Below are 16275 nucleotides of genomic sequence, written 5' to 3' on the forward strand. Positions count from 1 at the left end.
ATAAAGAAATAAAAAAGAGCAACAGAAATGAAGAAAGAAGGGAAAAGAAGAGAAAGCAGGAAAAAGAAAGATGGTAAGGAGGAAATAAACAAAGAATAGAAGTTGCCAAAGAGAGAGAGAGAGAGAGAGAGAGAGAGAGATATAGAGAGCGACTAAGATAAAGAAAGACACAAGGAAAGAAGGAAATAAAGGAAGTGTCCAACTTTCAAGAATTTAAGCCATAAACAAATGTGCTTCTAAATGTCCAACTGAAAACAAATACATATTTGTGTTTCAACATAGATTGCATGGTTCTTTTAATGAAAAAAGTGGCGTGGTTTATAACACAAAACACTTCTGTACAGGGAAAGCATATAATAGATTGTCTTTATCAAGAACGGGCATTTTTTTATGCTTTGCTGTGATGTACTTTGGGCCATGGGTAGAAGGATGGTGCCTTCACTCACCTACAAACATCCAAAGGCAAATGTTTGGGTACAACAGGTTATGGGGTTTCCTCTGTCCATAGGAGAGCATTAGCTATAGGAATCACTGTGTGTTTTTTACTTGTTTTATTGCATAAAGAAAAACCAGGGTTTTCAAAGGTATAGACCCAGGGTAAATATGTGCCCCCTTTCCCATTCAATGTGGTATTGGATGCCTATGTGAATAAGAATTGTAAGAGGCTCAACAAAAAAGGTAAAAAAGATGTAGCCTCTCTACTTAGATGAGTCTGGTAACAGCAATTAACCGTCTCATTAGAATAACACGTTTTTGCTTTCACTGAGAGTTTACAGCAGCAAAGAGTTCCGGGTTAAAACTGCAGCCCAAAATAGAAACTGCTAGGGGAATGGTATCCTGAATTACTGATTCTCCCAGTAATTCCTAATTTAATTGGGAATCCTCAGGGTCCAATTCATAATGAGCTGGATTTTCCATTCCCAGAATTACTGGTGCCCCTGGTATCAGTAACTCTGGATGTGGGTGGGAAACGCCAGGCTCATTTCCTGTGCCAATTGTAATGAGTGCCATAGTCCAACTAGCCTTGTACCCTTCTTGAATAGCGAATAATGTTGGAGCTGGTCCCAGAAAGCCCACATCCTATCAACTGGGCGTACTCCTTCAGAGTACCAAACAGCCTTCTTGTAACAATGTGCTAGATGGCATATCAGTTCTTCACACCCGGAGTCATCCTACCCATCCAATCCATGGCCACCCTCAATTTCACCAATAGTGCTGTCAAACACAAAATTCTTTTGTAGGGTTTTGGAACATCAGCTATGTATTCTGACCACACTTTAAGGTGGGGAGGGTGAATAGTGATGCTGCTGGTTGTCCTTTCTGGTAGAGATGCAAACATCTCAGACCTCCATCATACCAGCATAGCTAGAGCCAAACTGGAATAAATTTAATCTGCTCACCAAGCATTGTCTGTAAGCTTCATCCACCTCCAGATCGCATTCAGTCATCAATTTGGGGGTGCACACATTTAAAATGGATCAGTTTACTTATACTGTTTAATGGGGCTCCTGTTGACTGGCCCCCAACATTCTTTTGACAATTCTGAACCAAAGTATTCTTCCCATGCTTTTTTGGCTGCTGGAGCTTCTTGGCACTAATTGGCTTCTGCATAGATGTAGGATAAAATTAGTATATTAATATTTCAAATTATGAATTTAGGAAGAAATTTGTCTTCTGGTGGAGGGAAAGGAAATTATTTTTATTTGGGTCTAACTGTCTTAGTCTAAAGTATAATAATAAAGCCATTAGTTTGTCACCTTCCCTGTCATTGAAAGATTTAACTGATAAAAACTCTGTACATTGAAATAAATATCCAGGTAGCCTCATGTTTGTTTCAGTCAGAGAACAATTTGGACTTAGGTTCCTGGGTAGGTGGTAGATTCATATTCACGCCAGTGGGAGCAAAAGGGAGACTGGCTGCTAGAACTCACCAGATTTGCCAGTGAGTCAAATAAAGTGGCCTGTATGTATTTCAGACTGTTTTTTGTGGTTGCGTGCTTAAAATCATATGCATGGGGCCCATATCGAAGTATCATTGATTTATCTTCAAATGTTTAAAATAAAGAGGTGGACAAACCCAGAAAGATCGGAACTGTCCTGAAAAATAGTTTTGTTCTAAGTCAGGTACTGCTGTCTGCCCTCTTCCGTTCATCCAGTAAGAACAACCCACTGAAACCCCAGCCATATAAATATTAACAGTGTTGAAGGGCTCTGAAGATTCAAGAACAGCTAAAGGAATTGTTGCAAAACTAAAAAAAATTGTATTGACGATGCAGCCTATCATAGATATGGGTAGAGTAATCCATCTATCTAGCTGTCTGTACTGCAAATACACTTAGTGCCCTGTCACAATCCATGTGGAGCATCTTGTCCTGCCCCACCAATTGAATTCCTGAAGTATTTTTATTAAGACAGCTCCCTACTGCATTGGGAAACCATCATCCACTTTCACAGTGGGTGCAGTAAGAGGGTATATTGGGGTTTAACCCAGTTAATATGTATCCTGGAGAATCTTCCAAATGTCATCTCCTCTTGGATTATTGGCCAGATTTTACCCTCTGGGTTCTGTGGATATATAATGTTATGTAATCCACATGGAGTGATGTGATAAGTGGCCTCTATGCTAAATGCCTCAGTGCAAGTGGACTTCATGGAGTTCCATCACCAAAACAAGAAGTATTGGTCAATTGGGTACAGTGCTATCCCTGCTAACGTCCCCCAGCCAATAGTAGTGGTTTCAACAAGAGGACATTCATGTAAATCTGAATAGTAGGAATTGAGTATGAGAGTTAGGTCAGTTGTACAAAGATCCCACTCCGCAGCTACGCAGCATCTCATATATGTATAGTCATCCGGTGACTCAAATTCCTTTTCAGCGCCTAGAAAAGGTGCCCCCGATGATAGATATGTGTCAATATAATGCAATATCGAGGTGATGTGTGGAGGTTATGTACTGCAGTCCACTCAGGTGTATAACCCACTTGATTTAGTAGGACCTTATAAGGTATCCATGGCATTAGCCTGTTGAATTTCTTTTTAACAAGAATTTTGGTGTTTCTTTTATAAGAAATAGTTGCGGCTGTTAAAATGAACAGTGTTCTAGCCTATTACCCAATTTCAGTGAGGTGGTTATAAAATGCTCTGTTACATAGGAATGGTGCGTTCCTATTTGCAGGGCCTCCGTATACATGGACCACGGATTTCGGACAAGCAGATCTATATATTCACTCTAAAATTCAGTGGGAAGGCCAACTGGTCCAGCGATCTATACGTTGTTTGGAACAGTAGACGACAAAGGTTTCTAGAATATCTATGGAGTTTCTTGTTAAGTGAAATAATATGTAAAAGAGAACTAAATCGTCTAGGAAGCATTTACCCCGAAAATTGTCTCCAACTATTATCATTAATAAAAGTGTTATATATGGTGTGACACTAAATATGCATTTCTACACTATCCCCAACACACACCTGCTGGAGTAATCCTTGATTGCTCAACCCTATCCAAACTGAGAGAGTCAAGTGCGTAAAAAGAGTCTCCTACTTTTTCAACTTGTAGTGCCCCAGTATTGATGCCAGTAGACACCAGTGGTAAATGCCATTACACTCACCAGTAACCTGTGAATGTCCAGGACCCAATGCAAAGGCCTTGTACCTGTGTCTTGGTCTTGGGGTGAATTCCTTGAAAGAGGGCTTTGTGTGGAATTTCATTGTTCACTCTATGGGAATGTTTTTTCCCTTAATATGTTCACTCCCCATAATACTGAAATTTCTCTTCTCTAGTGAGCACTGCTCATATCCACATAGGAGACTGTGCGCAGTTCAGAATGAAAGAAGGTTACATTGTAGGAGGAAGCAAATGCAGTTGAACGTTGTGGATGTCTATCAGCTATAAGAGCCCAAGATAATTAAATTGTTGGCAAGCAAGTTTATACCAACATTTTCACCAACTGACTAGTGCAAAAATGTAATTTAGACTACACAATGCACCCCTTGGTTGGTGCAGATGTTAATGGAGCATTGCCTGTCAAATAGTCAGATACCAGTGCATTGTATGTAGTCTGGCCACATACGTTTTCTGCCTCGTGGGTCCAGAGTTGGCATCCCCATTTTCTCTCCTACATTAGAAAATTTGACCCTCGGTGTTCTGAAAGGATTAGAGCCCTTCTTTCTTGAGCTTGGGACTATAACTCAAGGAGAGTATCTTAATGGTATGGCCATCTGCAGTCTGCTAAAAAAGTATATAAGAAATATTGGAATAGTGGAAGCACTTTTGTAGACAGTGGCGCAACAAAGGGCCAATCATATCTGGTATAGGCCTTCTGCTCAAACATTCCAATGCATATCTTTATTTTTCTCCTTGCTTTATTTAATTTATTTCACAGATTTTTATAGCGCATGGTCACCAAAGGTATGTATGCGCTTTACTTTTAACAATGATGCGACACAGAATCTTTCATAGAACAGAGTCATACATAACAACAGAGCAACACATTATAGTATAAACAAAGATACACAATTTATTTATTTCATTGTTTAATTTCGAACATTTTACCTTCAGTTTTCTAAAAGCATTGCAGCCTTCTTCTCCTGGCTTGAGCCTGTAACTCAAAGAGAGTGCCTTACTGGGATAGCTTTCTGGAGTGTCTATAATGGTATGGTAGAAACATTGGAATGTTGACAGCTCCACTGATGACAGTGGAGTTGCAGAAGGCCAATAATGTTGGTATAGACCATCTGTACCACCCAACATTCTAATGTTTGTCTTTCTGTTCCTTCCTTTTCAATTAGAACACTTCCATGCAGTATGTCCTAACTGGATTATAGTCATTCGGCTTAGGGCTATATCATACCAGTTATAATGTTATATTCTAAACTCCTTATTGGAAACCAACTAGGGCCTTCTATATCCAGACATTCAAAGTGCTCATAGCAATGTCTTTGTTCTTGTGTTAGATCATGTCATAAATAAAAAAATCATATAAAAACCTTATACAGTACTGTACTTTGCAGTAAAGGTAAGATGAGGATATATCAACATTTCAGTGCTCTACCAGATACCCACACCAGACATTTCAAGAGGTCTGAGTGTTTATTCTACATCACGATCACTGTGTACCATTCAAGGATCTCATTTAGGCCAGGCTCTTGTGGTCTGAGGCACTTGATTCATTTACTTTTCTTAAGATTCAGGATAGCTGATATATTCCTACCTCTTGACGGTGCTGTTCAATCATCTGCCTGCTTATGTATGTTGTTAAAGTGTTTTAAAAGTTTCAACTAGGCTAATATAATAGATCAACTAGGCTAATATAATAGACAAGTGGAGGGTGTCATATGTAGGCACTGAAACTGAGAACCTATCCTTGAATCTAAAACTGCTTTTTGTGTCCAAATTCAACATCTTAGTGTTACTGTAGCATGATCTACCAATTAACAGCACACAAGGGAGCCACCTATTTCTTTTGCAACTGTGCTATAGGAAAGTCTGGTTAACGAGTACATGTCCTCTAGAATATGCTATAACTTGAAACCTGTTGCTAGCCTAAGTTGTTTTCTAACTTCACAACTTTGCTCCCCAGCTCCAGGTGCTGCGCCGCTTAATGTCACAGTGTTACTAAACGAGTCTCGGTCAATACTGGAGGTACACTGGGCACCTCCTCCCTTCAGGGAGTGGAATGGTGTGCTTATGGGCTATTGGCTGCGGATCCAATGGGAAAGCTCTGGCGTTTCGGTGAGTACAAAAAGCATTGTGTTCTCTTTTCATCTGATTTTTTATATTTTGAGTTGAGCAATTTCATCTCAACACGTAATGTACCCTACAAGCAACGATCTAGCTATAAAGTTTACACTCTATTTTGTAACTCTCAGTTGCTTCCTTTTCTTAAAGAACCATTTGTACAAAATGCATGATCTGTCAGTCTGACTATGCTTTTATTATTTTCCTATTTGACACTACACTTTCACATTTTCACATCCTATCGGCATGACAAACTGAAAGCCCATTTATTTTATTTTCATGCTTAGAAAATATTATAACAATATAATACATGGAATTCTGTAATCCCTGTATAAATGGCATCCACTACATCAACCTAACCACTACATTGCAGCAAAATAAGTACATGGGGAGGTGAGAATAGTAGTAATATACTTAACTTGGTGATGGAGGAATAGGTGATGCAGTGGCTCTGATATTACTGTAGGGTGAAATTATCATTGTTGATTTAGTGTGATGTAATTGAATTACACATCTATTTGTATAACAGCATTGCTTGTTTGGTCACTTTAGTGTGTTTCTGCTACAGCAATGGTGTTATAGTTAAAACACAAACACATTGCAAGGCTCAGGCACACACTCCTGATAAAATTAGATGAATATGTCTGCATGAGGGATAATTACTCCAGGCTGTCTCTCTTCATGCATACATTGCGCACAGTGTGAACGTTATTCTTATCCAAGACAGCACATTTTTTCTTGCTGGTGCATCGGTATCTGTGCCAAATGTCGCTTCTCTCTGGAGTTAGCATGTTGACACGTGCAAGATACAAGCACCATTTTAATCTGTTGGTCTGGTATTTTTTCTAGCTTCTTCTCCATAAAAAGAGCAACTCTAGAAACATTTATATGAAGTAAATGAATGAAAGCTTTTGTCTGCAAGACCTTCCCAGATACCTTTTTAACTTTCTTAAGGGGGGGTTAGTAAATGGGTTTGAAAAACATTTCAATTCATCTCGCTCTTCCCACCGCCATCTCGTAAAAGTCTACAGCTTCTGTTTGCCAAGGCTAATTCCCTAGGGCTAAGGCTACGCTAACCCCTTTAGGTCAGTATAATGTAAAGGGGTGTGATACTCAAATGTGTTCTCATTTGAACTCACTGATGTTGCTGAAGCCATTTAGAAGACATATTTAAACAAATGTGGACATTTCGAAGGACAATTGTAGCGTACCATTGGATTGAATGTTATGGCATACAGACATTTAAAGACAGAGATGATCGAATGGTCCATTTTACCCTAAATGTTTGAGCAGCCACTTGAAATCTGGGGCAAGTAAGTTATAAATAAATAGACAGGAAGTTCCACTTATAATATGAGATCCTCCATGAACTAAAATGATTGCTAAGTTGTTCTGCAGCATGGATATCCCTTTCTATAAAGAGATAAATAAGTTCAGTTATTGTCTAGTCAGTATATTGTGCAATGTACCAATACATTGTTATCAAGAAAAAGTGCTTGTCAAACCTCAGGTAATGGAGGCCAAGAAGTAATTTAGGAAGACATTTAATGTAAAGTTCACATAATTATAGACTAGGGGTGGATCGACTGGTTTCAGCACCGATCAATCAGATAATGTGAGAGGGTGTGAGTGTTGCTTGCAGTCAGTGCGCCAGAAGCTCACATTGCCTTCGATGTGTGTGAGGTACACCAACTTACACAGATTGCTCATGATCAGACCACATGCCGATTCCCTCTCTAGAGCGCACTTCCTCCAAACCAACTTTTGGCCAGAAACAGGTCTGATTCAGAGTGAGTGACTACTCATTGTTTCTCCAAACCCTTTAGCGCCACCATGGCTTGTCGACATGAGCGTTCACCTGTTCTTTTCTCCTTTGAAGGATTTAAACACTGTAGAAAAGGCAACCTCGATTAAAATTGTAAAATGCATCCCATACACTGATTTTGAGACTGTGCCATATTCTTCAAATTACTCATAGTATTGGCACCAAAGCAAGATACATCTACTACATTTCTAGTTAGTGCTCTGAACAGAAACTACTTAGGAATATCTTAACATCCGGATGAATGTAAATGACTGCTAAAAGCTGTGCTGTCCATTTCCTCTGAATCTTTATTAAGAGCTATGACTTAAAATGCTGTGCCCGCTATGTTGAGTTCCGATAGCTGTTTCCTTCTGACTAAAGCACTTGTTAAAATGTTCACTTTTAAACAAATTTGATATTTGCAAAGGAGTTGCTGACATACTCAACTGCGAGTCTTAGTCATATGAAAAGCTCCAGGACTTTTTGCTTACTACTCAGTATAGACACACAAAGAAACGACAGACTCAAAAAAAGGGAAGAGATTAAAACTCTGGCGCCAGACTCTTAGCATAGGATTTTCTGCTGCATTCAACTTGTGGATGCTTATGCCATTTTGCCCATTGGTCACTTCATCAGTTTGCAGAACTTAGGTTCTTGGGTTGCTTTCTGTTCCTCTTTACAGTTGATGCGGAGATCCACATGTTGCCCAAATTTAGAGAAACCAGGAAAGCAGTGTGAACATCTTGTGACCAGTGGATTGAAAATGTTAACACAGCATTGTCTTTGAAAATAAAACTGTGAGCAGTAAGTCACAACTCTTTTGGAATCTCAATAACCACAAAGAGGTGGTTAACCGACTGTGGTGTCATTTTAGGGTAGTCTTGGAGAATGTGCCCGTGGCTGTGCTTTACAGTTTATTAGATGTGGCTCTACTCTTGTGAGGATATTAAATATCCTGGGAAATAATTCACAGTTAGAACTATTTTCTGTGAAGTACGAGCTCTGAATATATATATCTATATATCTATATATGTGCAGCAACTCGCCTTCACTTTCTTTTTGGTTGAAACAAACGAGCGCAGACCCAGCAATTCTTGTGCTGAATTTTATTTAGCCAATTCCGCCATTACGCGTTTCGGGCGATCCCGCCCTTGATCACATGACAACTCATTAGCTAGTAACCGCACTATTTAAAGTGCAAGTGCAAGTGGCTACATTAATGGACATAGAAGAAACATTGCAATGTAGCGAAGAGGTACTGTAAACGGTGCAATAATTACATAAATGTAAACATTACAATTTGACCTTCTTTACATATTCCTCAAAAATACTGACATACAAGGATACAATTTTCCTATATGTCCTGAGGTACTGGTATTGGCATAAATGCTTGAATTTGTTTCATGTTTCATTGTGTCCAGAATTAACATTTGACAGAGGTGCTTATCCAAATAAAATAAAATAAAGTGCAAATGACCCTATACCAATGTGATAAACATATAAAATTACAGGTTGTCAGTGGGTGACCAATTCAGATCTTAAGGACTTTCCAAACCCATTTATAGCATAATATCAGCTCTCATTGTGGGTCGGAATGATGTGCAAACAGCAAGAGTATTTTTAAAGTGCAAATAGGCTCAGAATGACAATAAATAAATTTTTAAATATATTAGGTAGACCCTACCACAAATTGTTCAAAAATAAGTGGAAGCATAAGATATACCTTCCTTTACCAATTTCTAAAATCGATCCTAAAACATTATAAATATATAAATATCATCCTAAAATTTGCCTTAAAATATCTTTTTCTATATCTTTTTCTGTAATGATGATCACTAATGTACACCTTATTCAGAAGAACCAACAATGAAGAACAATACTGTCCTTATTTATCCTATATATTATGTTTAGATTCTCCAACAAAAAGATATTTGCCCTTCGCTCAACTATTATAAAAATATATATATGATGGTTATTCCTTTATTATTCAAAGCTTGATGTAAAAAAATAATTTCACGTAATTTAGAGTGTCGAATTCACTTGCAGGACAATTAGCTTCCCTAAAGTAATAAACACAGCATTTCCCCTTTCTTTCAGTGCTAGTAAAACAAATGCTTTCACAATGGCAGTGCTGCTCTTAGCACATTAATAAGCACACCTGACAAGCTCTTCTCTGCAGGACCAACCATCTACCAATGAATCCTCCCCTGTGTTTAAAAGTAAACATTGTAAACACAGAACTCTGTCAGCACACATTTACACTGTCCTACGTTGCACTTTATTTTCTTTCTTTATATATCCCACGAAACATACTCTTATCATGTCAGTGTACAACAAACGAAAAGCACATTTTAGATTGTATGGTTTTAATTTACTTATAATGCACTTTGCATTTAAAATGTGATTTCTAACAATACTTATTATTGCATGCAACACATTTTAGATATTCCTACATTTATTTCCAAAAAAAACACAAATTTCTCAAAATATTTAGAGACATATCTTCACAGGCAAACAATGAATAGTAAACAGATGATGCTTAAATGCTCTGATTCTCTGTAAAGAACACCAATTAATTAATATATCATGTAATATATATAAAAAATATATCGGGTAACAGTGCAATATGGTCCTATAATACCATGTCGAGGTTCAGTTTATTTTTATTTGTAAATGTCACCGTAACCCATATCACACAGTTACCCTCTATGCATTCATTCTCTCTCTCTCTCTCTCTCTCTCTCTCTCTCTCTCTCTCTCTCTCTCTCTCTCTCTCTCTCTCAAGAGATGTTTTTATTAGCCACAGCACAAATTTGACATTCGCAGAACATTGTTTATTGCCTTACACATTGTTAGATTTGGGGGTCTCTAGTTGGCAGAGGCCAAATAGGGACCCTTGCGTCTAGTCAGGGGAAGGGGCTACACTCCTAAAATAACCCCTGCTCACCCCCTTGGTAGCTTGGCACGAGCAGGCAGGCTTATCTCAGAGGTGGTGTGTAAAGCATTTGTGAACACATACATTAATACAGTGACAACACTACAGATGGACACCGCACAGGTTGTATTATAAAAGTAAGTATTTTTATATAGACTTAACACAAGACCAAAACACAAAAATCCACAATACGGTACTCAAAAATAGACTTTAAAATAGTAGGAAATAGCTCAGTTCTCTTAAGATTGTAAATGCAACACTTTACTCTCAAAGTACCTTGAATGCGTAATGCAAAGCAATCAAAAGGGTCGCAGGGAAGGTGATGCGTCGGTTCCTTACACTCAGGGGAGTAGATGCGTCAGTTCCTTACTGCTGCGCAGGGGGGTTGATACTCGCTTACTTACTGTGTGGGGAGGTGATGCGCCGGTTTCTTACTGCTCTCCGGTATGATGCGATACGATGGCACCTCGATGCGATACTTCTCTCCGGTGCGATGCAACAAAATAGTGTCTTGCTCACAATGCGACAACGTTGAGGCGATGCGTGCATGCCTGATGGCCGTGCAGTGACTTGATGATCATTGGAGCCACAACAGGCCCTGCGACGCGCTTCTATAGTGATGCGACGGCGAACTCTGCGGTGGCGGCACGCTTCTCCGGGGATGCGCCCCGCTTCGGTGATACGATGGCAACAGCGGCAGCGCGCTTCCTTGGCGATACGACGGCAACTGCTGCAGCGGCGGCAATCTTCTCGTCGTTAAGTCGCGCTTCCAGCTCCCAGCGACACTCAGTGTCTCAGAAGGCCCAGCCTAACAGTAGGCACTTCAATTCCCAGCAAGGGAATTCCAGGGGAGTTGGATGGTGAAGTCTTGTATCCCTGAGACTTCAGGCAGGAGGCAAGCTCAAGTTCAAGCCCTTGGAGATCTTCTACAAGTTGATGAAAAGCACACTCAGTCCTCTTCTCCTTTCTTTGGCAATGAAGCAAACACTGCAGGCCAACCCCCAAACACACAGCACAGGGGTAGTCTCCTCCTTCAGCTTCCTGGTTCTTCTCCTCAGCAAAGGTTCGTCTTGATTCCCAGAAGTGATCTAAAGTCTTGGGGTCTGGATCCCCATAATTATACTCCTAAATCCTTTGTCCCCTGAAGGCAGAGGGGCCTGTACCTAGTCCAAACCGGTTCTGTGCAGTCCTGTAGCACTTTGTTTACAGGACTCCTTGTTTCCTTTGACAGTGTGGGCCAGGGGCATCAGACGCACCACAGGAGGTGGACCCAGCATTGTGGAAGATAGGCACAGCGCTATGCAGTCCCAGGTGCTGACTCCTCCCACCACTCTACAAGAAGATAGATCTATTCAGCCCTGTGCTGACTCACCCTGTCTCCTGGAATCCCCCAGCTCCTGTCACTCACAAAACCAGACACACAATACACAAGCTAGCAGAGGCTGGCTGGATGGTTAGGTAAGAAAATACCTACTTTCTAAAAGTGGTATTTTCAAACACAGAATGTTCAAAGCAACTTCACTAAAAGATGTATTTTATTAGCCTGAGTTCAGGCATACTGAACTCGAATTTCTACCATGTTCGCTGGGTCAGTTAGGATTATAAGATGTTCTAATCAAACTGCCCATTCTGGCCTATGAGGAAAAGGAAGCCTTGCAATAGTGAAAAACAAAAATGGCTGTAATTCCCAATCAGGACATGCCACACACGAGGGCATGTCCTATCTTTTATATACAATGTACCCTGCCCTTGGGCCTACCTTAGGGGTGGTTAACATGTAGAAAAGGGAAAGTTTAGGTACTGGCAAGTGGGTGCACTTGCCAGGTCAACATAGCAGTACCAGACTGCACACAGGCTCTGCAATGACAGGTCTGAGACACACTTTACAAGCTGCTCCGGTGGGTGGTACAATCCGTGCTGCAAGCCCACCAGCAGCATTTGATTTACAAGCCCTGTGCACACGCAGTGCACTCTACTAGTGCCTGACAGGTAAACCAAATAAGCCAATCATGGAGTCACTAATTCATACATCACTTTACAATAGGGAGAGCATATGCACTTTAGCACTGATCAGCAGTGATAAAGTGCCTAGAGTCGTAAAACCAACAAAAACAGGTCAGAAAAAATACTGGAGGAAGGCCAACATAGCAGTACCAGACTGCACACAGGCTCTGCAATGACAGGTCTGAGACACACTTTACAAGCTGCTCCGGTGGGTGGTACAATCCGTGCTGCAAGCCCACCAGCAGCATTTGATTTACAAGCCCTGGGCACACGCAGTGCACTCTACTAGTGCCTGACAGGTAAACCAAATAAGCCAATCATGGAGTCACTAATTCATACATCACTTTACAATAGGGAGAGCATATGCACTTTAGCACTGATCAGCAGTGATAAAGTGCCTAGAGTCGTAAAACCAACAAAAACAGGTCAGAAAAAATACTGGAGGAAGGCAAAAATTTCAGGGATGACCCTGCAAGAAGGGCCAAGTCCAACACCCATTGCATGTGAAGTGAACCCAATGCATGTTGGTTTTGGCTATCTTTTGTTGAAACAAATGCACACAAAAATTAGAAATTACCATGACAATAGCTATATATGTTGATGTGAAAAGTATAAAATGCTATTTGTTACTGTTGTAGAGGGAGTGGGTGAGCATTATGACTCACTCAAGACTTCACCTCTCGTGGGTCATGGCCCCTCTACACACTCATCGATGGTAATAAATAGGATGTAACAAGCAAATGTGTGGCTTTTGTGTGAATTATTGATTAAGCTGCAAATCATAACTTATGAATTTCAGTGCTTTTTTTGTTTTAATTTGAAACCATAACTGCACTTTGACTGTGTTTTCAGTGAAGTTCTCAGTTTGTTAACCATAAATTGAGGTTTTATAATAATAACAGGAATGATAAATTCTCTTTAATCATTGTTTTTCAGTGTGTTTCTTAATCATAGACAAGATATAACAGATAACTCTGGGGGTGTCCTTCCTTCGCTGGAGGTTAGGAACAGGGTGAGGTCTCAATGCAGGCCCTGCCCCCAACACTCTGGGGATAGCCAACATCCACAGCGCATAGCCTTTGGCCGTGCACAGTGGTGGTTGGCCAGAAGACTTGGTCTCTGTCCTAGCTCTACCTACAATATTCCATTGTCGGCCAGCCCCTGCTGAGCCCGTCAAAAAGCCAGAAGGCCTGGTGTTTAAGCCCTGCACCCTACACTGTGCAAATAGGTAACCACCACTTGTTAAGCCTTCCACAGTGTGCAGTTGGATTGGCCAACGACATGGCCACTTGCCCCAGGGCTTGACTTCCAGCCAACTTCTGCACCCTACTCATTCATGCATGGCCAACACCTGCAGCGCATGGTGTTTAGTAGTGCACCACGGGGTTAGTTGCAGGGACTGGCCATACCCCAATTCCACGCCTCCATGGGTTGTCCTTTTCTCCTGCTTGTGGCCTCTGCCCATATTCATTATTATTGGTTAATGCAAAAAGAACAGTTGATCGACAGAATGCTGAACAATGTCATACATTCACCCCAGTACAGAGATCTGGACCTAAATCCATCGTTTTTTTGCTCCACATTGCCATTCCAGTTGGAACCCGAACATAGGCAAATCAGTCTTGACCCTGTGCCCAATGGGAACAGTCCAGCCCGAACTGCCAGGCCAGGTCCTCCCTGGACTGGAAAGAAGCATCCTTGGACCGGTTTCGGGTTTTCAACCCTCATCAGCCAGGATAGCTTGACTTCCAGTGGCATGGAGAGCACGGGACCCATGTCTGGGCATACCCGTCCCACTCGGGGTGACAAATGCAAAAAGAACAGTTGATGGATAGAATGCAGAACAATGTCATACATTCACCCCAGTACAGAGATCTGGGCCTAAATCCATCGGTTTTTTGGTCCCCATGCCATTCTAGTTTGAACCCAGACATATGCAAATCAGTCTTGACCCTGTGCCCAATGGGAACAGTCCAGCCCGAGCTGCCAGGCCAGGTCCTCCCTGGACTGGAAACAAGCATCTAATTATAGGTTGGCTGCAGTGCCTGGCCTCAGGTAATTTCTTATGCTCAATTATCTATGGAGTGTTAAACCTGTAGTGTGATTAGCTTAGACCAGTGGTACTCAACGTACAGCCCGGGGGCTGCCTGCGGTCCTCCTGACCTTCACATGCTGCCCTAGGTTTAACAGCAACACTGTGCTGCTTAACATTCAGCAATATGTTAAATAAACGGGGACACTTTTATTTAAAAGCTAACTGAACTTAAGTAAGATTCTGCTGAAGTATCCTGCAACATTTAAAAACCCACAAGGCCCCACTTCTATCCTGCTACAATCAATGCGGCCCTCGGGCTCACCACAGACCACACTTTGCGGCTCCTCGGAAAGCGTTTGAGAGTATCTATGGCTTAGACCATATGAACCAGCAGTTGTCTGTGGGTTCTAGACCTTGTCAATGCCCTGCGAATTACACTCTGCAGGCAGCCAATCCCAGTGCACAAGGCTGTGTGCAGCGGGGTTGCCCATTGGGCATAACTTCCAGGCATTCGCCCATGTGCCATGGGGCTGACCCCAGGACCAGATCTTAGTTAAAAAAAAAGTGTTTATATATATATATATTACCTACTGACGGTCGCCAGTAGGTAGTTATAGTTAGGACCTCGTTTCTATTCAAATAGTGTTTTTTCTTTTCCCAATAACTTTGGCGCCGGTTGATGATTCTTCACAAAATGTTCAAAACTAGTGAGGCGCTCCGGTCAGCTGCTGTCTTGAGAGTTTCGGGGAGATTCGTCAAGCGGGGGCCGAGAAAAAAGGGGGGTCCCAAAACACATTTTCTCCATGTAATTTTCCATAGCAAACTTTAGACAAAGCTACAGCCCGAACTGCTGAACGGAATTACACCAAATTTGGCAAAAAGGTAGGTCTTGGTTCACAAAGATCCCGTTTTGTTAAATGGTGTAGATCCGTTCAGTAGTTTTTGAGAAATTAGAAAAAGAAAAAATATCGATATATGTGGGCGCGGTGGGTTCGCGAAACCTTCGGACCACAAGCTTCATTCTAATTGTCTGCCAACACTCCAAACCAGGAAGTGTTGGCAGCCATCTTGTGTCTCGGTAGAACCGAGTCACAAGAAAACAGAAAAAAGAGGTTAAAAAGCAATAAAAGGTGGCAGGGTAGAAACACCCTGACCCCCTAGGCCTGCTCAGGGAGTCCCATAAGGACCCCCTAGGCCAAAAGTAGCATTTTTTTAAAATAATTTAGGCGGAAATCACGATGGGGTTGCAAATCCCACCGAAAATATTTTTTTAAAATGAAGCACGGGCTTCCCAGCTTCGTTTTCAAAAAGCCCCCGGGTGAGCCAGGTGGGCACTGCCAATTAATTAGTGGGGGCCCCTCAGCCTCGGGGACCGCCACCTTCCCGGGGCTGTGAAAAAAATGCATGGGGTTCCCAATCCCCCAACGCTGCCCCGGGGACTGCCACTTCCCCGGGGCTTTTAGAAACGACTGCAGGGGGCATGTGGCCCCCCCCGCAACCTCGGGGACCACCACTTGCCTGGGGCTCAGTTTGTAAATAAAATATGTGTGGGGGGGCTAGAGCCCCCCACAAGCCCCGGGGACCACCACCTCCCCGGGGCTTTTAAAATAAAGGGAGTGGGGCGTGCGGCCCCCCTCCTGGAGCCCACGATGGCCCTGGGGACCACCACCCCCCCCAGGGCCAGCTCCTGCAGTGTCCCGGGGTGCCCACCCCCGGGACACTGCTGTTTGCAAACTCTGCTTTGCTTCGTTGAAGTAAGA

At 41.9% G+C, this 16275-nt stretch overlaps 1 protein-coding gene across 2 annotated transcripts in view; it reads left to right on the forward strand.

Moving 5' to 3' along the window:
• MERTK (MER proto-oncogene, tyrosine kinase) overlaps window positions 1–16275 on the forward strand; it is a 374986-nt gene that overhangs the window by 276535 nt on the left and 82176 nt on the right. For both annotated transcript variants that reach the window (XM_085612117.1, XM_085612118.1), the window contains exon 8: window positions 5580–5731. In XM_085612117.1, the coding sequence (XP_085468243.1) occupies window positions 5580–5731 (152 nt within the window). The remainder of the gene's footprint in view (window positions 1–5579; window positions 5732–16275) is intronic.

This window comes from Triturus cristatus, chromosome 6, assembly GCF_964204655.1.
Source record: "Triturus cristatus chromosome 6, aTriCri1.1, whole genome shotgun sequence".
Taxonomy (NCBI): domain Eukaryota; kingdom Metazoa; phylum Chordata; class Amphibia; order Caudata; family Salamandridae; genus Triturus; species Triturus cristatus.